This window comes from Conger conger, chromosome 17 (assembly GCF_963514075.1).
Source record: "Conger conger chromosome 17, fConCon1.1, whole genome shotgun sequence".
Lineage (NCBI taxonomy): Eukaryota > Metazoa > Chordata > Actinopteri > Anguilliformes > Congridae > Conger > Conger conger.
The window spans coordinates 15,919,299-15,941,335 of record NC_083776.1 but is presented as its reverse complement, the minus strand read 5'-3'; the positions used below and the strand labels follow the sequence as shown (position 1 = coordinate 15,941,335).

General features: G+C 43.8%; 1 protein-coding gene across 2 annotated transcripts; it reads right to left on the bottom strand.

Annotated features, from left to right (window-relative positions):
- Positions 1-473: 473 nt before the first annotated feature.
- LOC133116618 (ubiquitin-conjugating enzyme E2 E3-like) lies at positions 474-19,479 on the bottom strand. 2 transcript variants are annotated; one of them, XM_061226386.1, is made up of 6 exons: positions 18,976-19,479; positions 17,467-17,673; positions 15,506-15,556; positions 4,501-4,633; positions 2,639-2,786; positions 474-2,087 (listed from the first exon to the last, which is right to left on the bottom strand). In XM_061226386.1, the coding sequence occupies exons 2-6, from the start codon at positions 17,664-17,666 to the stop codon at positions 1,990-1,992; spliced, it is 630 nt and encodes a 209-aa protein (XP_061082370.1). In that variant the 5' UTR covers positions 17,667-17,673; positions 18,976-19,479; the 3' UTR covers positions 474-1,989. The 2 variants fall into 2 exon arrangements, with proteins under 2 accessions (XP_061082370.1, XP_061082371.1); XM_061226387.1 differs by lacking the exons at positions 17,467-17,673; positions 18,976-19,479 and adding an exon at positions 15,753-15,950.
- Between the last annotated feature and the right edge of the window lie 2,558 nt (positions 19,480-22,037).

Genomic DNA, 22,037 nt, shown 5'->3' with positions numbered 1-22,037 from the left:
TGGATGAGCGAATTTGGTGTGGAAGAACTTGACTGACCTGCAGAGTCCTGACCTCAACCCGATAGAACACCTTTGAAATGAATTAGAGCAGAGACTGTGAGCCAGGCCTTCTCGTCCAACATCAGTGTCTGACCTCACAAATGCACTTCTGGAACAATGGTCAAAAATTCCCATAAACACACTCCTAAACCTTGTGGAAAGCCTTCCTAGAAGAGTTGAAGCTGTTAGAGCCGCAAAGGGTGGGCCGACATCATATTAAATCCTATGGTTTAAGAATGGGATGTCACTCACATTCATATGCGTGTGAAGGCAGACGAGCGAATACTTTTGGCAATATAGTGTATTTCATGGTTTGTGAGCTAAAGCAATACAATAAATTCAGTCAATTCAGCTAATATATCGCACTGGAATTCTTTCTGTCAGTGTAGTCCACTCAGGTTGCAGGCACCATAAGAAATGGTTCCAATCAAAAAGAATATTAAACATCACATTTATAAAACAGTTTAATAAATGGGTAATATAGACACACACAACCCCTGGAGGTATAACATTGCTGTACAATCAGCTTTGGAGACATGTAATGTGAATTTTAATGCATTCGACAGCTAACCCCCAAATATCCTTTACCTGCCATTGTGAAGCAAGCAGGTCAATGGTGAAATATTTTATATATCTTTATTGCACACAGAAACCAGGCCGGTGGACACATCCACGAAAACTGAAATAAGACACAGAAAATGAAGTATCCCTTTAAGTTACATAACAGTTTCTGTAAATAGCAGTAATGCACCAATCTCATGTTGTTTTTACAGCAGTAAATACTTAAAATATGCCCTGAAGGGTGAAGTCCCTGGTGATCCAAACTCCGTACAGTCAACTGCACAATATTACTCTCCATTTGAGGCTATTAATAAACTGCATTAAATGTAACAGTTATTGTAAAAATGTGGCTGCAATGTGCCGAAAGCTTCTGTTCAGAGACCACATATTAAAAGTTACAATTATTCAAGAAATTAGCCAAAAGTACAACCAAAAACTTAAAGTGAATAGAACGTAGATTCAATTCTGCTCCATAACAATGTAATCAGCATAATCATAATGATAATAGTGTAATGAGGTAGACATTCATAAGAATATCCAGAGTTTAACAGTAAAAACAGTTCGCTGCTCACAGATACAGCAGAGGAAATGTGGGTTAGTATATGGCCTACAACCAATCTGAGAGGTATTTGCCTGGCAGCTGTGACTGTCAATCATCCATGACCGCTCCGCACACCTGACTCTGGGGGAGAAGTTTATTTTGTTTGTGGGAGGAGTTTGTTGTGTTTATGGTGAGGGGCTTATTGTTTGTGGGAGGAGTCGATTGTTTGGGGAGGAGAAGATGGCATTTGGGGGAGTTTGCTATACAGTGGAGGGGTTTGCTGTATAGTGGAGAAGTTTGCTGTAAAGGGGAGGAGTTTGTATGTGGAAAAGGGGTTTACTCTGTTTGGGGGAGTTAGACTTTTGCTGGGCTACAAACGGGTAAATTAAATGTCTTCATTACAAACTGACGAAGGTCAAGCAGAGTTCACAACAGCATGAACCACATAACCGGAAATGGATCTGGCTTTTATATAAATGACATTTCCTACAGCTAGGTTTTTTTTTCTTCTTTTTTTCTTCCCTTAAATTCATACAGATAATGGTTGAGGCTAAAATGCACCATAATATTTGGTTGACTTTAGGAACGGTTTCCTTATTACATCACAAAATACATTTTTATATCCCAAAGAAGCAAGACTTGCAAGTAGGCATTTTTATACACAACTAAATCTACATCTACAAAATTCTGCACCCTGTAGCTTTCACCAGCAGAGGGCGTGTGTCCCCAGTCTTGGCAGGGTGAAAGCACAGGGCGGAATCAGTATGACATGTACACAGAAGTCCGTATCGTAAAGGCTGTAAAGATCTGCTGCGCGGCGTTCAGCTCCCTGCGGCACGCGGGGAGGCCTATGTGGCATATCTCTTGGTCCACTGCCGCGCTATCCTGTCGTGTTCTGCCCTGTTGGTCAGATACTGCGTGGCTATGCTGCCCACCAAGGGGTCCGCTGGAGATGCACAGGGAGAGGGCACACGTTACACACCGTCCCAACACAGGGCTACATGCATATATTCACAGTGACTGGACTGGCATCTGCTGACCTTCAAATGACACAGTTATAAAGTGCATCTCTATATAACTGTTCTGCTTTATGGAGATGAACCAGGTGTGTTCTGTCAATTTATGTATGCACTTCTCTTTATGTATGCACTTTTTTTGCATTAATTTGCATTTTGTGAGACCACCTAGGCATACTTGGCCTAGTATAGTTCACACACACACGCACACACACACACACACACACACACACACACAGGTATGAGGGTCCTGACTGACCAAGTGAGTGACTGACTGACTGACTGAGTGACTGACTGAGTGACTTGCCTGACTGAGTGACTGAGTGACTTGACTGACTGAGTGACTGAGTGACTTGCCTGACTGAGTGACTGAGTGACTTGACTGACTGAGTGACTGAGTGACTTGCCTGACTGAGTGACTGAGTGACTTGACTGACTGAGTGACTGAGTGAGTGACTGAGTGACTGACTGAGCGACTCACCCGGGTTGCAGTCTGTGAGCAGGGAGCAGATGGACAGCAGCACCTTGGAGATGGTGAGAGCGGGGCTCCAGTTGTCCTTCAGGATGTCTAGGCAGATCACACCCTGGCTGTTGATGTTGCAGTGGTAGATCCTCGTGCGGAACGTCACCTGATTGGACGGGGGGGGGGGGGGGGAATACATGCTCCTATTAACCAATCAAAAACATTCTGAGGACTCGGACTGCTTCACTGCTGTCTAACACATATACATATTAGAGTTCCTGGAAAAAAATACAAAGGTTTCCTTTCACAGGTTTCCAAACCACAGAATTATAAATTTAAATACTTTACATACTCCTGAGACTTCCAGGCACATTTGCAATGTGGCCTTTGGGGATTTTTCTTCCATAATCCTGATAAAACCTTCATCTCTCAGAAAGGTAGGGTCAGTACTGTGGTTAAAAGTCTGTTTGTAATTCCAGCGGTCAGTCAGCGTGTCTAAACTTCTAACAACCCCTTATCCAGAACTGCAGAGCGATACTGTGACCCGTGATAGTACAGTCTACCCTCAGCAAGATAACGGCTGTCGGCTGCACGACTGGCAGAACACAACAAAAAAAAAGTATGGGGAAAAGTGCAGTGGAACCATATGTGGGGGTTTGGTAAAAGAGTGAGTGACCTGGTGTTTTATGTGCAGTGTAGCTTTGGTAAAAGAGTGAATGACCTAGTGTTTTATGTGCAGTGTAGCTTTGGTAAAAGAGTGAGTGACCTGGTGTTTTATGTGCAGTGTAGCTTTGGTAAAAGAGTGAGTGACCTGGTGTTTTATGTGCAGTGTAGCTTTGGTAAAAGAGTGAGTGACCTGGTGTTTTATGTGCAGTGTAGCTTTGGTAAAAGAGTGAGTGACCTGGTGTTTTATGTGCAGTGTAGCTTTGGTAAAAGAGTGAGTGACCTGGTGTTTTATGTGCAGTGTAGCTTTGGTAAAACAGTGAATGGTCTGTTGTAGTGGCAGTTTAAAGCAGCTCAGCAGCGCCCCTGCAGGAAACGGGTGGAACAGCACTAACTCCAGGGGCCCCCTGCAGAATAACGTTCCAAAAAACCATTCCATTTAATTCCGCTTTTGAAACAGAACAGGCCTGAGCAAGGACAGTAGTGCTCTTAATTATTTAATTAGCTAAGCCATCAACCGGACTGCTCTTTTTTAAAATGACCCCAGTCATTCACCGGAGTCAGATTCACCTTTTTATGCAGATTGCAGGGCATCCACTATATCAGACCACTGAAGAGCTGAAATCGTGGCTTGATGCCGCAGTGAACCTGCACTTGCAGCGCTTTACTAAGCCAGAATAACCACTTGGAACAAAAAGATACAAATCAAAGCAGCAGTAACACAGGTCAAGTGGAGATGGAGTCGTCTGCCTTTGATTATCTGTTCAACATTATGCCAGCGTAAGACCCTGAAATCGGAAAACCATTTCTCTATCACCTCAAGCAAAGACTCAGCCTGACCAGAGTCATATCTTCTAATGTCATTTTATATTATTTATATCTTTTCATTTTAAAACCAATCCAATTTCCAATCGCTGAATGAGGTGTTCCTACAGGATCTGTTTAACATTAACTCTGACTCTATTCTAACTGCTAGGCCTCACACTTCAAGAGCAGGCTGTCATATTATAGCATCAGACATAGTGTTCATAAATCCACTGTTAGTAATTATTGGATTAGAACCATAATATTCAAATAATTTATTAAAAGATGAGTTTTTGGGCCATTACTTAAAGACGGCACTGCATTTTATGACAGGTGAAAGAGCAGCTCATGTGAGGGGGCTAAGGGCGGCTAATTAAACAGGAAGTCAGAGCCATAAATGAATGCAGGCCTACCTTTGGCGGTTTGAAGGGGTAATCTGAGGAGAAGGTGATGTCCAGGAAGAAGACCCCCCCTTCATACACAGACCCAGGGGGGCCTAAGATGGTGGACCTCCACTCGTATATGTTGTCTCCCTTAGGCCCCGCGCTGCAGAGAGAGAGAAACAGAGGGGTGTGTTCAGGGCGTGTGTGTGTGCGTGTGTGCGTGTGTGTGGTGCATGGCACACAAGAATTGTGTGTGTATGTGTTTGTGTGTGTGTGGGCCATGGCACACGTGCATTGTGTGTGTGTATATGTGTGTGTGCGTGTGTGAGTGTGTGTGTGTGTGTGTGTGTCTGAGTATGTGGTGCATGCATGTGCATGTGTGTATGTATGTGTGTGTGTATGTTGTGCATGCATGTGCATGTGTGTATGTATGTGTGTGTGTATGTTGTGCATGCATGTGCATGTGTGCGTGTGTGTGTGTGTGTGTGCGCGCGCATGCGTGTATCTATGCATGTGCGTGTGTGTGTGGGTGTGTGGGGTCTGTGCATGCTAAAAGATCAGAAGAGAAGTGTGGGCTCACTCCATTTCCCGTTGATAATGAGAGAGGAGCACAATGTAAAGCTGGTTATGTGAAACGCAGCGTTCTGGGCTTACAGCACAACACATCTGACAGAAGCAGTGGAGCAATGCAACATCCTCGCTCATCTACCAACACTAAACAGCTCCGATCTACTCAGGCCTTTCAGCGCTGAAACTGTCACCACCAGCACAGACTCACATGCCCCAGGAGGGCTGATCTAGGATCAGCTCAGTCGTTCCGCTCATAACACTCTTCATGCATAAAAACTCTACACGTGCTGGTCCTGATTCAGTAATGGCGCCTAACACACTGAGCTCATCAGAGTCCATTTCTCAGGCCTAAGTAACAGACTCTAGAGACCCCAGGAAATGGGTGTGCAAGATAAAGTTAAAATTAAATCAAATCAAAATGAATGTACATAGTGCATTTAAAAAAATAACTTTTCACAATATGTGACGTTTCACAGTATAGCCCTGTCTAAGAATTACTGTCTTGAGGACAAGTACCTTCATATGAATATGAATGTATGGTATACTGTATATTAACCCACAGCTTCCTCAATGTACTATAATAACTAAGCTAACGAATTTCGGTTTGTGTTTCAGTTCATCAAAAATAGTTCCTTTCAGGAAGAAGTTTCCTAATTCTTTTAGATGTTACACAGGAAGGAATTTTAAAAAATTGAACAGGGTTTCCTAAGTGTTTAAAATGTTTTTTAGTACTGCGTTTTCCAGCTGAAAATGTTATTTCAGAGCAGAAACCACGTCCTAAAATACCCAAAGCACAATGTTCCTTTATAGACATGCAGCGTCTCTTACTTTCAATTCAGCCCTGTTTCAGTTCCGCTCCCAAAGCCAAACACTTCCTCCTGCATTTCCTCCAGCCAAAATAACTACTGCCTCACAGTGAAACACACACACACCACCCACACACACACACCACACACCACACACCACACACACACACACACACACACCACAGCACCCACAGCACCCACACACACACACACACACACACACACACACACACACACACACACACACACACACACACTCCCCAGCGTCACACACGCACACACCCCCCAGTGTCACACACACACACACACACACACACACACACACGAGAAGCTATTTATACCTGGCGTGTGAGACTCCAGCCCTGCGGGCTCGCAGCACCTGCTGGTCTGTGAGGCGTTTCGGCACTAAAGTACTTCATTTAAGGCGCTGATTGGTTAAAGAGTCCACACTCCTGGTCTCGAAGGACCGTCCCTGCAGGAGTCTGTCAGGCTGCATTCACACCTTTGCCAAGTCGCAGCGAGCATCTGTAATCTTCAAAGAATCTCCCCGCCCCCCAACCTCACAAGACCTAGTGAACTTCATCTTTGAAATAATTACTGTTTATTTACTGACACATTTCCCTCTCTTGCACATGGAGGTTTATGGAAATCCTGGCTACAGTCACACACCACGGGGAGAAACGCACACGGACAGGCAGGCAGGGTGAAGGCTGTCGTATCCGTCCGCAGTCCTTTCCCTCCCCTGGGCGGCGCTGTGCGATTACCGTGGCGAGAGCCCCTTATCTTAGCGCCGGCACAGGGGCCTCATCTCAATTTCACCCATCATTACCCAGCCTTCGGTGATGCAACGGGAGCCGAAATGGCTGCAATTAATGAGCCAGCGCTCAGGGGTTTGGCCAGGAACCCGCTGATACGGAGACAGTTCTACTTCCTGTCTCACCGAGCTATTATCGGGAGACCGAACGCGGCCCTGACGTCTCCGCGTTCAACATCTGGAGCGGAGCCACCATCGCCCGGGTAATTATGTCACAGACACTACACCGATAACTGTAATCCCGGCTCTCAAAATGTCAAAGCCTGCACAGTTTCCTGAAGAGAAACGGAAAAGGGTATTCAAAAGAACAAGCACGGTTCACGCAAGCCCTGTGCCCTTTGGAACCGGTTTATAAAGTACAAATGGTTTAGAAAGTACAACCGGTTTGGGCCTACGAACGAGGCGGACATGTGATAGCAAGCAGGAGAAAAACACAGCTGCTTTTGAGTCATGGAAACTGCAACATGGAAAAATCAATAACCTACTTTTCCCATGATGAGAACTTATGAGAGCACAGAATAAGCATGAAGGCATGAATGCAATTCACCAAACCAAGGCTGACTTCTGTGAATGCTGTGGGTTTGTACAACGAGCGACTCAATCGTTTCAAAATAAGGCCCAATCCCACCATGAAGTGGTGCCTCTTAAATCTTGTACACTTCTAGTTCCCACAACAAAAACCAACAAACAACAAGAAGGCGTTTAGTATCTTAGCAACCACAAACAAGCTATAACATTTCCAAATTTGCCTAGTTCACACAATTTACAAAACTGAAACAACATTTCCATTTATGAAGCTTTGTAGCATGAATAGCTTTCAAAATGCTCCTTTCCCAAGCAAGGGAGGAGGGCTGTAATCAGGTGTGAAATAGTGGTTATTACACAGCATCATTATGCAGAGATTCACATTCATGCGCTGGATTCACCAACATTACCTCAGCTGAACCCAACAGGACGATGCTTAACCCAGTGAGAGCACAGCACTTCACACCAGCTGAGTAAATATAATCTACATGTAGGTCACTAACACAGAAATCTGTGTTTTCCAGTGTGCTGGCAGCAGTTCAGTGTGTGCTAGTTGCATTTCAGTGTTAGCTCTATAGCAGAAAGAGGCTTGGCCCCAGGTGAACCCACAACGAACATACACACACACACACACACACACACACACACACACACACACACACACTCTGAGTGCCACACACACATGCACACAGGACTGTAATAATATCATGAAATTAACGTGCGACAGAATAAAGAAAATCTATGGACAAGCAATCAGCATCTTTTGATATCCTTTACAAGGTGGACAAATTGGGCAGACAAATTAAGAGAAATCAGTACTTGAGGAGAAATTGTACTGACACAAAATGAAGATCAAGCCCCACTAGAAGAACAGTGCATCATGTAGAGACAGCATCAAAGCAGAGCCACGATGCTAACCGCAGTACCAAAGACTACTAAAGGCTAACCCACAGCCACAAGTTAAAGGTGCAATAGGTAATTTCAGACAGTCAAGAAAGGAATTGTACAAACACCCTCATACCACAATACAGTTTATCCCTTCTCAGTTGAAACCCTCCTCCACATTGGCTGTGGTAATTAGAACCAATTTAATACAAATACAGCAAGGACTATAACGCAGGCCAAGGGTGAGTCAACAGGTCAGTGAGCCTTTTTCACTGATAGGAAGGGATTTACAATGGTTTTGTTTTAACACAAAATTCTTACCTATTGCACCTTTAAACCCTCAGTGAGAATAGGGGGAGACAGGTTTCCTGCAGCCTCTCCAATTTTGGCACTGTCAGTTTATACTGTTTATACTGTCATACTGTTTTGTTTGTTTTACATTACAGGTTTTCCAGCCATAAGTTTGAAAACAAGCAACAACCAATTTTCACACTTTGCTGCTAAAAGTTAGCGATGCCAACCCAGGAACATTCGCCGGTGTTCCCCCTGGAAGTTAAGACAGAATGTGCTTTTTAAAAATAAAATAAAAATAAACAATGACACACTCTTATCGATCATTTAATATCGTTTTTAGTGTATTAACTGCTATAACTACATGCAGGACAATAATTAATGCCATGAATTTAATGCAATTAACGACAACACTCTGGAATTAGAAATTTGTATTCAGCCCAAATTGAAAGAACCAATATGCAGGCAGACAGTGATCTCAAGCGAACACTAGAGTGCACCAGGTGGAGAACCTTCTGCTCCTTCTCAACAAGGCACACACTGTTTCTCTTTATTTCTTTCACATTTCTGCACTCTGAACTTCTTTGTGTTTGTTACTGTGAGCAAAACCCCAACTAAACATCCATACTTTTCCAGGTCAGCAAATCAGGAGGTGAAGTCATAATTCCACACATCTCCATACTTTCCAGACGTGGACAGAACCCTATAAATAGTATGTGGAAATGAAGCTCTTTAAATTGAACGTAACCTCCAGGCTGACCAGCTGATGAACAGCCCGCCATACGAAGGAGGGTTCCCCAGTATTTTCAGTAGCCAGCAAGGAGGTGAGAAAAGTAGCCAGTTAGGGGCTTTGGCAGTAGGGAGACATAATTTTTGCTCAAAAAAGTATCCAGCCAAACAGAGGTGTGTAGTCAGTCATTCAGCTGACAGCCGATGCTTGTGGAACTCCTTCCATTAGTTTCAGAAAGATGAGGGCAAAATCCCACAGCATTTTACTCAAAACCCTCTTTAGTGCTATTGCCACAAAATCTTTAGCGATGCTATAAATTGTAGTTAAGTTGTAATTGTTCTATTCAGCTCAAACATCCCCACCATGTGCTCTGGCACTGAGATTGAAATATATCCAAATGTAGTTTGGTATTTAATAATAAATTGTTAAAAACGTAGTGCGACTATATAAATAACACGCTGCATTAATATTTGAGCTTTTCCGTCATCTCCACAGCCAGACTTGACAGAAAGGATAAGCGCCAACAAAAGGAGGCTTGGCAGGATTACATGCCTTCTCTGAGTGCACACAGTGATTCTTTGAGGAACTTAAGCACTCCTTGTATGTGGCTTTGGATTAAAAGCGCATGCTAAATGAGTAAGATGTAAATGTAATCAAATGCACATCAGTCACAGTCACTGGCGCACTGCGGGGCATGTAATTATGATGTCATAAACAAGCGCCCCCCTCCCCAGGTGAGGGAACCCACCCAATCTCCCTGGTTAGAAGACAAGGTGGTAGTGGAGGAAAGGAGGATAGATTTTTGAGTATTGGGACGCACCCCCAATCTGCAATCACGCACTCCTGTCTACACATCCAACAGGGCTTGAGGAATTTAAAATGGAAATATGCATTTAAAATCCCTGAGTATTTCTGGAGTGAGGTATTTTAATTCTTTTTTTAATTAACCATTATTTAACCAGGGAAAACCCCCAACTGAAATGGAAATATCTTTTGCAATGGGACCTGGAATGAAACATGAAGTCTGAAATGTACAAATATCAAATGAGGAATGAGGCAGAGGTGTAACAATGATTAAAGTTAAAATTAATCGTTAAAATATCTACATTATTTCCAGAGGGAAGAACTACGAAGCATTTGTAGACGAAGAATCTTTCAAACAGACAAGAGTAAGAATGATTTAAAAAACACACACACACAAATGTGAAGAAACTGAAATGAACTGGACAGACCACCTCTAACTGGGCTTCCTCCCTGTCAGAGCAGAAAACAGACTGCAGGGGGCTTCCTCAAAGGTCAGAGCAGTATCTGGGACAGCAACACTCACAACTGGGACTGCCCCGGCGTAATTAATCAACAAATTCATAAATTAGAGAAATAAGCAGACCTCCCCCACGTGGATCACCGGGGACAAACAAAGAGATTTTAACAATATTCAAATAGGGGGCAGGATGTAGGCTAGTGGCTAGGGTCCCCGGGACCCTGAAGGTCGATGAGTCAAACCCTGGCGTATCCACAGCTGCAGCCACAGCTGTTGGGCCCTTGAGCAAGGCCCTTAATCCTGCATTGCGCCAGGGGGGATTGTCCCCTGCTTCGTCTAACCAACTGCTTTGGATAAAAGCATCAGCAAATTATTATTATTATTATTAAATACCATCAGTATTTAGTGTGATTGTTTGGGATCCATATCCTGCTCTAGCTTTGTTTGCTGAGGAGCCGTGTGCAGTGTGGGGGTGTGAGGTGTGACCGCTGGACTGCAGCCGGACTAGGCCAGGTGAGGCTGAAGCACACAGAGCTGAACCCGGCCGGGGCAGCGCTCCCAAAGGGCACGCTAACCGCAGGCAAAGGAGGCCAGATCGGGGTGACTCCCTGCCGCGGCCCGTCTTTCCTGTAATCTGTCAAACCACCGCGGTGACGGCGGCTGGCTCTGAGGCCTACTGACTGGTGAACCTGCATCAGATCTGTATGACTCGCTTTGGCTGGGGCCTCCCTTTACGAAGTGAGTCACAGACAATGGCCAGTGTACAGATCAGGGGGAGTGCACAGATTAGAGGGGGTGCACAGATTAGGGGGGGATGCACAGATTAGAGGGGGTGCACAGATTAGGGGGGGATGCACAGATTAGGGGGGGATGCACAGATTAGAGGGGGTGCACAGATTAGGGGGGGATGCACAGATTAGGGGGGGATGCACAGATTTGGGGGGGAGCACAGATTTGGGGGGGTGCACAGATTTGGGGGGGTGCACAGGTTTGGGGGGGAGCACAGATTTGGCTCTGCCTCATGCAGCATCACAGCTCTCTAATGAACAGCGGAGTCCTGCTCTGACCTTGTGAGCACGTCCAGGCCACACTGCAGAACCCCAGACCTGAAACTGTAGGTTTCCACAGTAATTGGCGGTATAATTTAACAGCATCTCGTTTCCAATAAAGCGCACCAAGGGGGAAGTCAACTCACAGAATTTAACTGTAATTGCTGCTACTTCTGACTTTCAGTGGGAATGTTACCGATAACTTAAAAACGCAAGGATTCATTTGCATTACAATATTCAGCAAAATAAATGGGGCAGATGCCAACAGAAATGCAAGCTTGTTAAATTTATGTTGAGTCGAATGTAACCAATGCCTTTTATTGAGTATAAATGTTTAACCTAATTTACTACCGGCACTCTTTCGTCACCGCTCTGATCTGAAAGGCGGCGCGTGATAATAAACCATGAAACAGCTGCATTCACACGTGCAGAGGCCAATCGCTCGCTGCGAGGGAAAACTGCTAATTAAGCACAACAGCGCTGTTCAGATGTTTAAAAGCAGCTGAACTCCACGATCATTATCCAACCGCTAGTCATGAGAACTCAGCGCGACTAGCTACACACCTGAAGTCCTCTCATTCCCGTAAATACAGACAGGAATAGAATCTTAACGAATCCCACTCTTCAAACGCATCGAACCTTTTCGCGGAGATCGGGCTTGTTCTTCATCCGTCTCCTTACTCCCGTCGTTTGGCATTGTGACTGACTGAGCAGGGAGCATAGTGTATAAACATCAGTATTTGCAGCAGGCCTTGATATTACACACCCTTTCTTTCGTTCTGCAAACTGAGTTACCGGGGAAGTAAACAGACCTGATCGTTAGAGAAATATTCCCCCTGAAGCTGATCTGCGTTAATGGTCCCTTCGGCTGCCTTCAAAGCACGAAGACAAAAAGCGCAGATCACACCAGGAACGACAGGACTCAATTAATTAAAGAGATTGTGTTGCTACTGCAAGAAATAGAAAGGCTTGCTTAACCCTGATATTATGTTTGGGGTCTATTTGACCCCATTTAGTGATACAATCACCGTTTTTATATAAGATTTCTTTGCGGATGATTCTGGTGGCACTTTCCCATACAGGTGCCAAACTTTAACTTCCTGTACCCTTGGCTCTAAAATCAGATGTTTCTCACAGATATTTATGAATAAAATGCTAGTCATTTTGGAATCAATAAGAAGGCATCAACCAAATTGTCAAAATATTTCTATTACAATAATTGTGTGTTTATTTAAACTGTTGGGCTCAATTAGACCCCAAACATAAAAGCGGTCATAAAATCTGAACATAATAGGAGGGAATACTGTGTTGTGTGGTTTGAGCTCTGTCGGGTTATTAAACAGGGAGGAAATGCAGGCCATTTAGCACTTCATCAGAGCCCTGCTCTACCGTGCACTCACAGATCAGAGACTCATAACGCAATGCACAGCACTACACAACACATACGCACACGCACACACGCACACACGCACGCACGCACGCACGCACGCACGCACGCACGCACACACGCACACACGCACACACGCACACACGCATTATTCAGCAGCGATTGCGCTTACGTACGTCCTACAGCTCTGCTCTACCCTGCAGTGTGGCGCACAGGCATCCAATCAGCTTCATCTCTCTCCGCCACCACCCGTTCCCCAGGTAACCACGCCCGACAGCCTGGGGATGCCCCCTTGACCTTGCAGGCTGAAGGGAAACACACGCTACACACGCTACACAACATCTACTGTATACACGCCAACACGCTACATACGCTACACAACATCTACTGTACACACACCAAGACGCTACATACGCTACACAAAATCTACTGTATACACACGCCAACACGCTACATACGCTACACAACATCTACGGTATACACGCGCCAACACGCTACATACGCTACACAACATCTACTGTATACACGCGCCAACACGCTACATACGCTACACAACATCTACTGTACACACGCCAACACGCTACACACGCTACACAACATCTACTGTATACACGCCAACACGCTACAGAACAACTACTGTATACACGCCAACACGCTACATACGCTATACAACACCTACTGTATACACACGCCAACACACCACATACACTACACAACATCTACTGTATACACGCCAACACACAACATATGCTACAGAACACCCACTGTATACACATGCCAACACGCTACACAACATCTACTGTATACACACACCAACACGCCACACAACATGTACTGTACACATGTGCCAACACACTACATATGCTACACAACATCTACTGTATACACACGGCAACACGCTTTATAAGCTTAAGCTACACAACATCTACTGTACACACGCGCCAACACGCTACATACGCTACACAACATCTACTGCACAGATGCACAGTAGCAGTGAGAAACTCCCCGTAACATGCCCCGTTATGTGTGTGTAAACAGACCCTGTTTGTACATAATGTACATAACAGAGACTGAGTCTTCCCAAAGCGGCATGCTCAGGGAGCACACGCAACGCTATGATTCATGTCCTCAGTGGCTGCACGAACACCAGCCAAACCGGCTGTGATTTACACACGTCAACATTAACTCATCACACTGAGGCTGTGGGCAGTCACCCATCGCCACTCAGAGGGCTGACACGAGCAGTGCCCTGCGGAGCTCACAGTGAGCTCAACTAAGTGCAGGGAAATTCTCATGAAGAGGCTTATAGCTGAGCCCACTCAGAAAACATAAACCAGCCTCATATCCGACTCAAAGGAATCTGAAAACATAAAAACTGCTTCATATATCTGACTCAAAGGAATCAGAAAATATAAAACAGCCTCATATCCGATTCAAAGGAATCAGAAAACATAAAACGCCCTCATATTCCACTCATAGGAATCAGAAAATGTAAAACCGCGCTCACATTCGACTCAAAGAAATCAGAACAAATACAAGTGCACAACCTTCATGCATTTTAAAGCTGAAATTGAAATCTGGTTAAAAGCAAGGCATATATGTAACCACTAATGTCTCCGCTTCTAAGCACAGTTCTATGCATTTAGAGCACTACTGCCATGAAACGCTGTTCCCCGTGGCATGTCATGGATCATACTGTTCCACTGTGCCCTATTGTATCGTATTGTATTGTGTGCTTGTGGCAGTTTTATTGCCTTTAAAGGTCCCATATTGTGGAAAATGACATTTCTCTTGCTATGTGGATTTTAAAGGAGTTGAAGGTGTTATAAAAACATGGTGAAAGTATAAAAACGTACAGTCCAGCAAATAAATCCACACAGCCTGTACAAAGAAAATGTGCATTTAAACAAGCTGTTTGGACTTCCGTGAAGTTGTCATTGTGAGGATATGGTCGTTTCATCATGGCCCACCGTGTGTTAAATTCTAAATAAAATAAATACTACTCTATAGTAGTTCCTCCATATAAAAACAAATTCCCTATAAAACATCTATATGGAAATGGCTGCATGATTTATTTGGTGAGATTCTATTGAAATGTAGGACACCCAAAAACAACAGGGAACCCATAAAATTGCTGCAGCGGCAACTATCAACTATCAAATCCAGTGATACATGGACTCATTTTAACTCCAGTGGCAACAGGCCAACTAGTGTGCAAGATGCATTAAATTACAGCACGCCACAGTCGGGTTTGTTTACAAATTACCGAAGGCAATATAATCACTGGCTATACAAACAAGCACAAAGATCAACACCTGGCCTAGGATTAACAGACATTTAAAAATAAGATAAAACACCAATATTTTCTGACTTAAATTTAATAATTTGAAGAAACATTTTTCCCCCTAATCTGACATCGACACCTGTTAACCAAGTAAAACGATGAAGCCAATAAAACTACAAATTCAAATGAATAATTTAACAAATAACACTACAACAGACTTGTTACAAAAATTCACAACTCTTTTACCCGGCTTTGAGGCCAAACAAGAGTATCAACCCGTATTCCACGAAGTCTGATAAACACAATCTTGCAGTAGCCCACACGTGTAAAATAGCCTTTTGCAGCGGTCTGCGAGAGATCATTGTCCAGACGCGAGTCAGGTCACTGGAGCGGAAAATAGCGGAGAGGCAGCGACAGCGGACGGCTCACATACCTGCAGTTCGGAGGGGGATCCAGGGTGATCTCCGCCAGCTCCTTCTGAATTCTGCGGGAAAGTGAGGAAAACGTTGAGTTTGGATAGGCGGGGGGAACACACTGCCCTCTATCAACACAGTGTTAAATACAAGGTTTCCCCGTCAGTAGGCTATGGCTAACATGGCTGCTTCCTCTTTGTTCTCCGAGGTGTACCCCGAACTGGAAAACTTTAACTCTCTGTTTTCTCCTTTCCTCCCCACCTTTACCTCCCCATTGACCGCAACGCCGTAAAGTTCCCCCTCACGGACTGCCGTCTAGCCTGTAATCCGCCCGTTATAGTGCCTTTGCCATGAAGGATTCCCCCCATAAAGCTAATATGCAAATAGCAGCGAAAGAGGGAGGGGGTGCACGGGCAGATCGAGCAGCGAAGCTCCGACGCAGTAACTATACAACACTGTGTGCAAGCGCTGATAGTTTTTACATTCGACCAAGTCTATTTCTATTGACCGTTTTTATTTTATTCTTGTTCGGCTTCTCAGGGAGGTGTCTGCAGCTGTGGCGATGTTGCTAATCTGTTTTTCTCCTTGCGCGCCACATTTCACGGCGAACGTCCAATTTAGAAGTCAGGAAAGAGACTTGCCATTTATTTATTTAAAGGTGCATATTCAACTAATTCTATCGTGGTTCTCTATAAACAATAATTGTTCAGTACAAACGCATTTAAACATAAAAATACACACACAGCACTTTATTAGGAATACTATACTAATACTGGGTAGGGTCTCCCTTTGCTCTCAAAACAGCCTCAATTCTTTGTAGGATGGATTCCACAAGATGTTGAAAACATTCCTGAGATTCCGTTCCATGTTGACATGATTGCATCATGCAATTTCCACAGATTTGTCAGCTTCGACATTCATGCTGCGAATCACCCGTTCTACCACATCCCAAAGGTGTTCTATTGGATTCAGATCCGGTGACTGGGAAGGCCACTGAAGAACATTGAACTCATTGTCATGTTCATGAAATCAGTTTGAGATTACTTTTGCTTTGTGACATGGTGCATTACCATGCTGGAAGTAGCCATTAGAAGATTGGTACATTGTGGCCATAAAGGGATGCACATGGTCAGCAACTATAGCGATTGACCGACTGCAGCCTCAGCTTTCTGTTCTTGGCTGGTAGACGTGGAACCCGACATGGTCTTTTGCTGTTGTAACCCATCGTCCTCAAGGTTTGACGTGTTGTGCATTCTGAGATGCTTTTCTACTCACCACTATTGTGCAGAGTGGTTATCTGACTTACTGTAGCTTTTCTGACAGCTCAAGTCTGGCCATTCTCTGTTGAACTCTCTTATCAACAGGGCGTATCCGTCTGCAGAATTGCTACTCACTGTTTGTTTTTTGTTTTACGCACCATTCTGAGTAAAATCCCAGGAGATCCCAGTAGTTACAGAAATACTCAAACCAGCCCGCCTGGCACCAACAATCATGCCACGGTCAAAATCACTGAGATCACATTTCGCATTCTGATGGTTCATATGAACATTAACTGAAGCTCCTGACCCTTACCTGCATGATTTTATGGATTGCACTGCTGCCATTGACTAATTAGATAATCACATGAACCCCAAAATAAATAATAAAATAAATAAATACCACCAAATTGCATCCGTTAGAAACATGCAGGCGTGCCGTTATAAAGCATCCAAGAAAACACAACTATAAATGATAATGAATGACCGGAGGCTAAAAATCGACTTCAAGCACTAACTACAATTAACACAGCAGTAATGACCAAGCGCAAAAACACTGAACATGATTATTTACACCTCAGCAAATCATTTAACAAGTACTGATTGTGTTCGATCTGAACGCAGTTTCTCTGTCATCCCTACTGAGATGCTATCCAATTAACCTCTGTGCAACCGTATAACTAAATCAGCACAAGTCAGAAATACAGGAAATAACATCGTGATACCTTTTAGCACTGGTAGACAGTTTCGCCGTTGTTTTGCTGGATAGTTTGGTATTCTTCTTTTGCTGCTGCGAAGCGGTGGGCTGTTTCCGCTCCTCCTGCTCTTCGGGTTCGGGTACTGGCAGGTCTCTCTGGTCGGCATCGGAGCTGCCGCTACTGGTGCTGGGACTCTCGTCGTCTGATCGTTGTCTGTCACTGGACATTTTCCCACTTGGAAACCAAAAACAAAGTTCAAGTTCTGAACTTTTACTCAAAATTGGTGGCAATCTTGGACCCTGACTGTAGGCTATGCATTTCATGACACATACTCACTCAAATTACTTAATCTATGGCTACACTGGTCCAGGACCGGAGGATGTTGAGCAAAACCGTTAGGTAACCTAATATAGCCTAATTATTTTCTTCGCAATTATTTGTTAGATTAGCAACTTTTTGGGCTAACTCAAATTATCTGAATGTGTCCACGCTATACAGGCTAAACGTCGTTATTGCAAATGGTAGGCGAAATAAATAAATCAAGAATGCACTCCGAAACTTGATTATTTATTAGATCACGTTACAGCGAGCGACGGTGTCTGTTGGTTGGGTTGAACCGTGAACAAAACTACAAAAATCAGCATGTGGTTCGAAGGAACTGCACCAATGACATATTAATAGACAAAATCTATTTTAGTCATGCTTGCAGTATCTCTGAACAAACTGTTTGCATTCTGAAGGACAAGTGATGCACGCGTTTGCCAAAAGCTGATCTCAAATGCATTTTCTAAACGGATAAACATTTAGTTTATCGATTATACAATATGCCAGCGTTTGAATTATGTGGCTCAAAATAAACAATCAATGCTTGTAAACATTTCGAAACGCAGCCGCCGTGTATCAGATTATTTGACAGTAGCCTAATTCTTTTTTTCACGCTTAGGCTACATGCACGGCTGGATGGATAGTCAATTCTCTTTAAGAATCTTTCAGTTAGTAGTTAGCCTATGTTTGTTAACAGTTACCAGTCTAGCAAATGACTGAAATAAGACGAGCTTTCCTCCCCGCTAAAGCACTCGTTTAAAAGACTGTTGTGTAAAGACATTAAAATCCAGCGCTGTTTTATTTCGCCACATCGCCAGCAGCAGCTGAAAATTGGTGAGACAAGCTGCAGGGAAAGCATAATTGCACCTTTTCTCAGCGAGGGGGGCTAGCAAGCAAAATTAATACATCTAACTGTACAGATGTTTCGCTCATTTACGGAAAGGACGTAATTTCACCGACGAATAAGAATATGAAACTAATCTTGTGGGTTCTGGGAGCAAAGCAGACACAGTAGACCTCGCTTTAAACCCTTTGTAGAACGAAGAGGTTTGTTATGGTAGGAGGTGCTCCAGTATCAGCATGGTGTAGGAACTGATGCGTGAAGTCAGTTTCTAGCTCCCTCTTTATCGACGGCCGCTAAAAACACTACGAAAGGATTACATTCCCCCCGCTACCCCGGACTCTTTCCGCTCCTGAAAGCGTCTTCATTACCTTTAGCGCGTTCCTGTCCTGATCTGGGGCAGTTAGAAGATCTGAAAATCCCTTGGATTTGGAGCCGGGAAGACGACAAGCTCCGGCCGAGCTGTGAACATTGGAGAATCGGAAGGAGAAAGGCACTGCAGTTGCGGATTGGGTTCGACAGATGGCGCTGTGAAGCGGACGAGTCTCGGGACTCATGGGGACGGCTGTTCCACTTCCCTCCCCCCGTGAGAGTGTCTCAAACGAGCGGACTCAGCAATAATGTTACAGGTTGACACAGCCAGCGTTCACTTTACAAGACCCCCTTGCGTCCCCGACGATTACAACAGGGCTGTCGGTGATAAACAAGCCTGGAGCCAAATAGATGGCGCAGAAAGCAAGGAACCCGAAGAGGGACTTGCTCCGAGCATGCAGGCTACACACTCATTCAACTCCGTTACATTGGTAACAAATTAAGTGCTGATCGTTCTGATGGTTTCGATCTTGTACGCTCTGCTCCACCAGATAAATGGCCTATTTATGTCCGAAATCATCACGGGTTAAAAAACAACCCAAACGGAAACTTGTAGAGACACAGAGTGGGGCTTTAGTCTGAAAGGAATATACCAACATTTAGGGATGTATACCTTTTTTCGAACTTTTGTGCATTATCTGGCTCGGTTTCCATGTTAGCACAATGTGTTAGCTAACTTGAAGCCTATAGAGTCAGTAGCCTACCTCCTTCAAAGTGAAGAAATACACTTTACAGCAGCTACGAAGCTGTCTTATTTACACAATGTATCATGTGTTTTACACTTGCAGAAATAAAATGAGATGGTTGGAACTATAACCGCTTAACACACACTCTTTCGTCTTCCGCAGGGTGAGCGGTATCTAGCATGTTTAGAGATTTCTACAGTCTCTCATTTTTACCATTTTGTATTTCAAACAAATCAACAAAAGACAGCTTCGGCGTTGCTGTAAGGTGTATTTTTTCACTTTGAAGGAGGTAGGCTGAGTCCTATAGGCTTCAAGTCTTTATGCTAAGCTAATATGTTATGCTAACATGGAAACCGAGCTAGTGAATGAACAAGAGTGAAAATTAAATCGAACATCTGGTCTAAGTCTGGGTAAGTTCGGGAAAAAAAGGTATATTTCCCAAAATGTTGGTGAATTCCATAAAGAAAGTGTAATACTGGAATGCTGTTGGGGCCAACAGTTAATTTCTGCAACAAGTGCATATGGAGCAGGGAGCTTAAGGATACAGTGGAGCATATTCTTTCATCAGATTAGCCTGAAAATCAGAATGAACTTCATACTTAAAGTCATTGTTTGCTACAGTAAGGCTGGCTAACGATATTTCTGTGTCTGCCATGTTCATCTGTTCTGAAGGGATTCCAGTCCAGTGGCCTTTCTTCAGTTTCAGCAGCCCAGTGTCTCTCAAGATGTCTGCTGGAAGAACAAAGGTTAAACGCTTCCCTGTTTTATACACCTGGTTCATTTTGGATGACATTTAAACCAGGAGGGACAGGGTCTTTTAATGAATGGCTATGCAGCAAATATCATTAAACGTTTAGTTATTGACATAAAAGCATATTTTTATTGATCCAAGGTTTAGTGAACAATGGATTTTAAGGGAAATCTGTCACTGCAGTGGAGCATAATTATTTTTGACAGACACATTTGACCTCCAATGATAAGACCAGCAGCTGCCATTCCTTACGTATCATTGGCCCATAGGGTTTGTGTTTTGTTGAATGGTCTTGTGTCACAGAGCTCCAATGGGAGATACTACTCTGTGAAACTAAGTCAGAGTGAGCTGTTTGAGTGACAGTTGAATGCTCCTCCGCTTCCTAGGAGACGCTCTTTGGCAGCAGAATAAAAGAGTGCGGCAGTGTGTGAGACTGGTATACGCGGGGACCAAGGATTACACCGGAAGGGAACTCTGAGATAAGCTATTGTGACAGGGTTGCTTGGGAGCAGAGGTCTCACAGAAATAGGGTGACCCACTTCCCCCCTGTTAAAAAGATGGCGGATGGGAGGGGGGGCTGGAAACAAGGAAGATAGACCTTCTCAATGGACAGGAACATCGAAAGGGCAATGTGCGCTTGAAAGGGATCCAGCTTTAGGGGTGCATGTCACTGCTCTGATGTGGATTTTCAGTGAGCACAGTTGTGTTTGACTCCTTCTGGTCATTAAAGATCCCATGACACTCTTCGCCAAGAGTAGGGGGTTCCCCGGAATCCTGGCTTAATTCCAAACCTGGTTCTCAACCTGCCACCTAATCACCCATTAAACATTGTTCTCTCCCTCTCCACCTCAGCTGTGGTGAGCATTCTGCTGCAAAATGGCTGCCGTTGCATCACCTAGGTGGGTGCTACACATTGGTGGTGGTTGAGGCAAGTTTCCCCCTCATCACTGTAAAACGCTTTGATTCGCCATCTGGTGGGAAAAGCATTATATAAATGCAAGGAATGATTATTATTATTATTATTATTATTATTAATTATTATTATAAAGGCCCATTCACTAGTCTACATGCAATTATATTAGATGCAGAATTTGATAATCTGATTATTTTCAACCTTAGATAGATGATCGTATAGATTTTCTCCCTCAAAGCACACACTGTCGCAAGTCACACTCACAGAATCGTGCAGTAGCACAGGCATATAATCACAGTGACACAATCACACAGTGGACTGCAAGCTGTCACCAAAATATGCAAAAAGAGCTTTATTAGAAAACTGCCCAAATTCATGCTGATATCAGATTATGTGATATAGAAATTAGTCAATGATCCTTTTGAAGCTTTGTGGTTCTGTTAAAAACACTATTTTTAGAGGAATAGATGTCAGCATGTCACTTAAAATTAACAAAGCCTCTCATTTTTAAATTGACTGCATCCAGTTTTTAGCATTTCAGCCACGCAAGTGACCAGATATTACACATAATTAGCATAAGTGCATTTCATTCATTCATGGAGCTCATGAAGCAAAAGCTATTAGCTTAGCATTAAGCAATTTGATTCTCTGTAAAAATAATTGATCCAATTATCCTGTAACCAAGCGCTTAGATAAATTCAGATTACTTTT

Coding starts and splice junctions, on each gene's coding strand:
- LOC133116618 (XM_061226386.1), bottom strand. CDS start 17,666: ATGTCCAGTGACAGACAACGATCAGACGACGAGAGTCCCAGCACCAGT. Junction 15,557..17,466: donor CTGTCTACCAGTGCTAAAAG/GTATCACGATGT, acceptor ACTTTCCCGCAG/AATTCAGAAGGAGCTGGCGG. Junction 2,088..2,638: donor GCTCACAGACTGCAACCCGG/GTGAGTCGCTCA, acceptor GTGCATCTCCAG/CGGACCCCTTGGTGGGCAGC.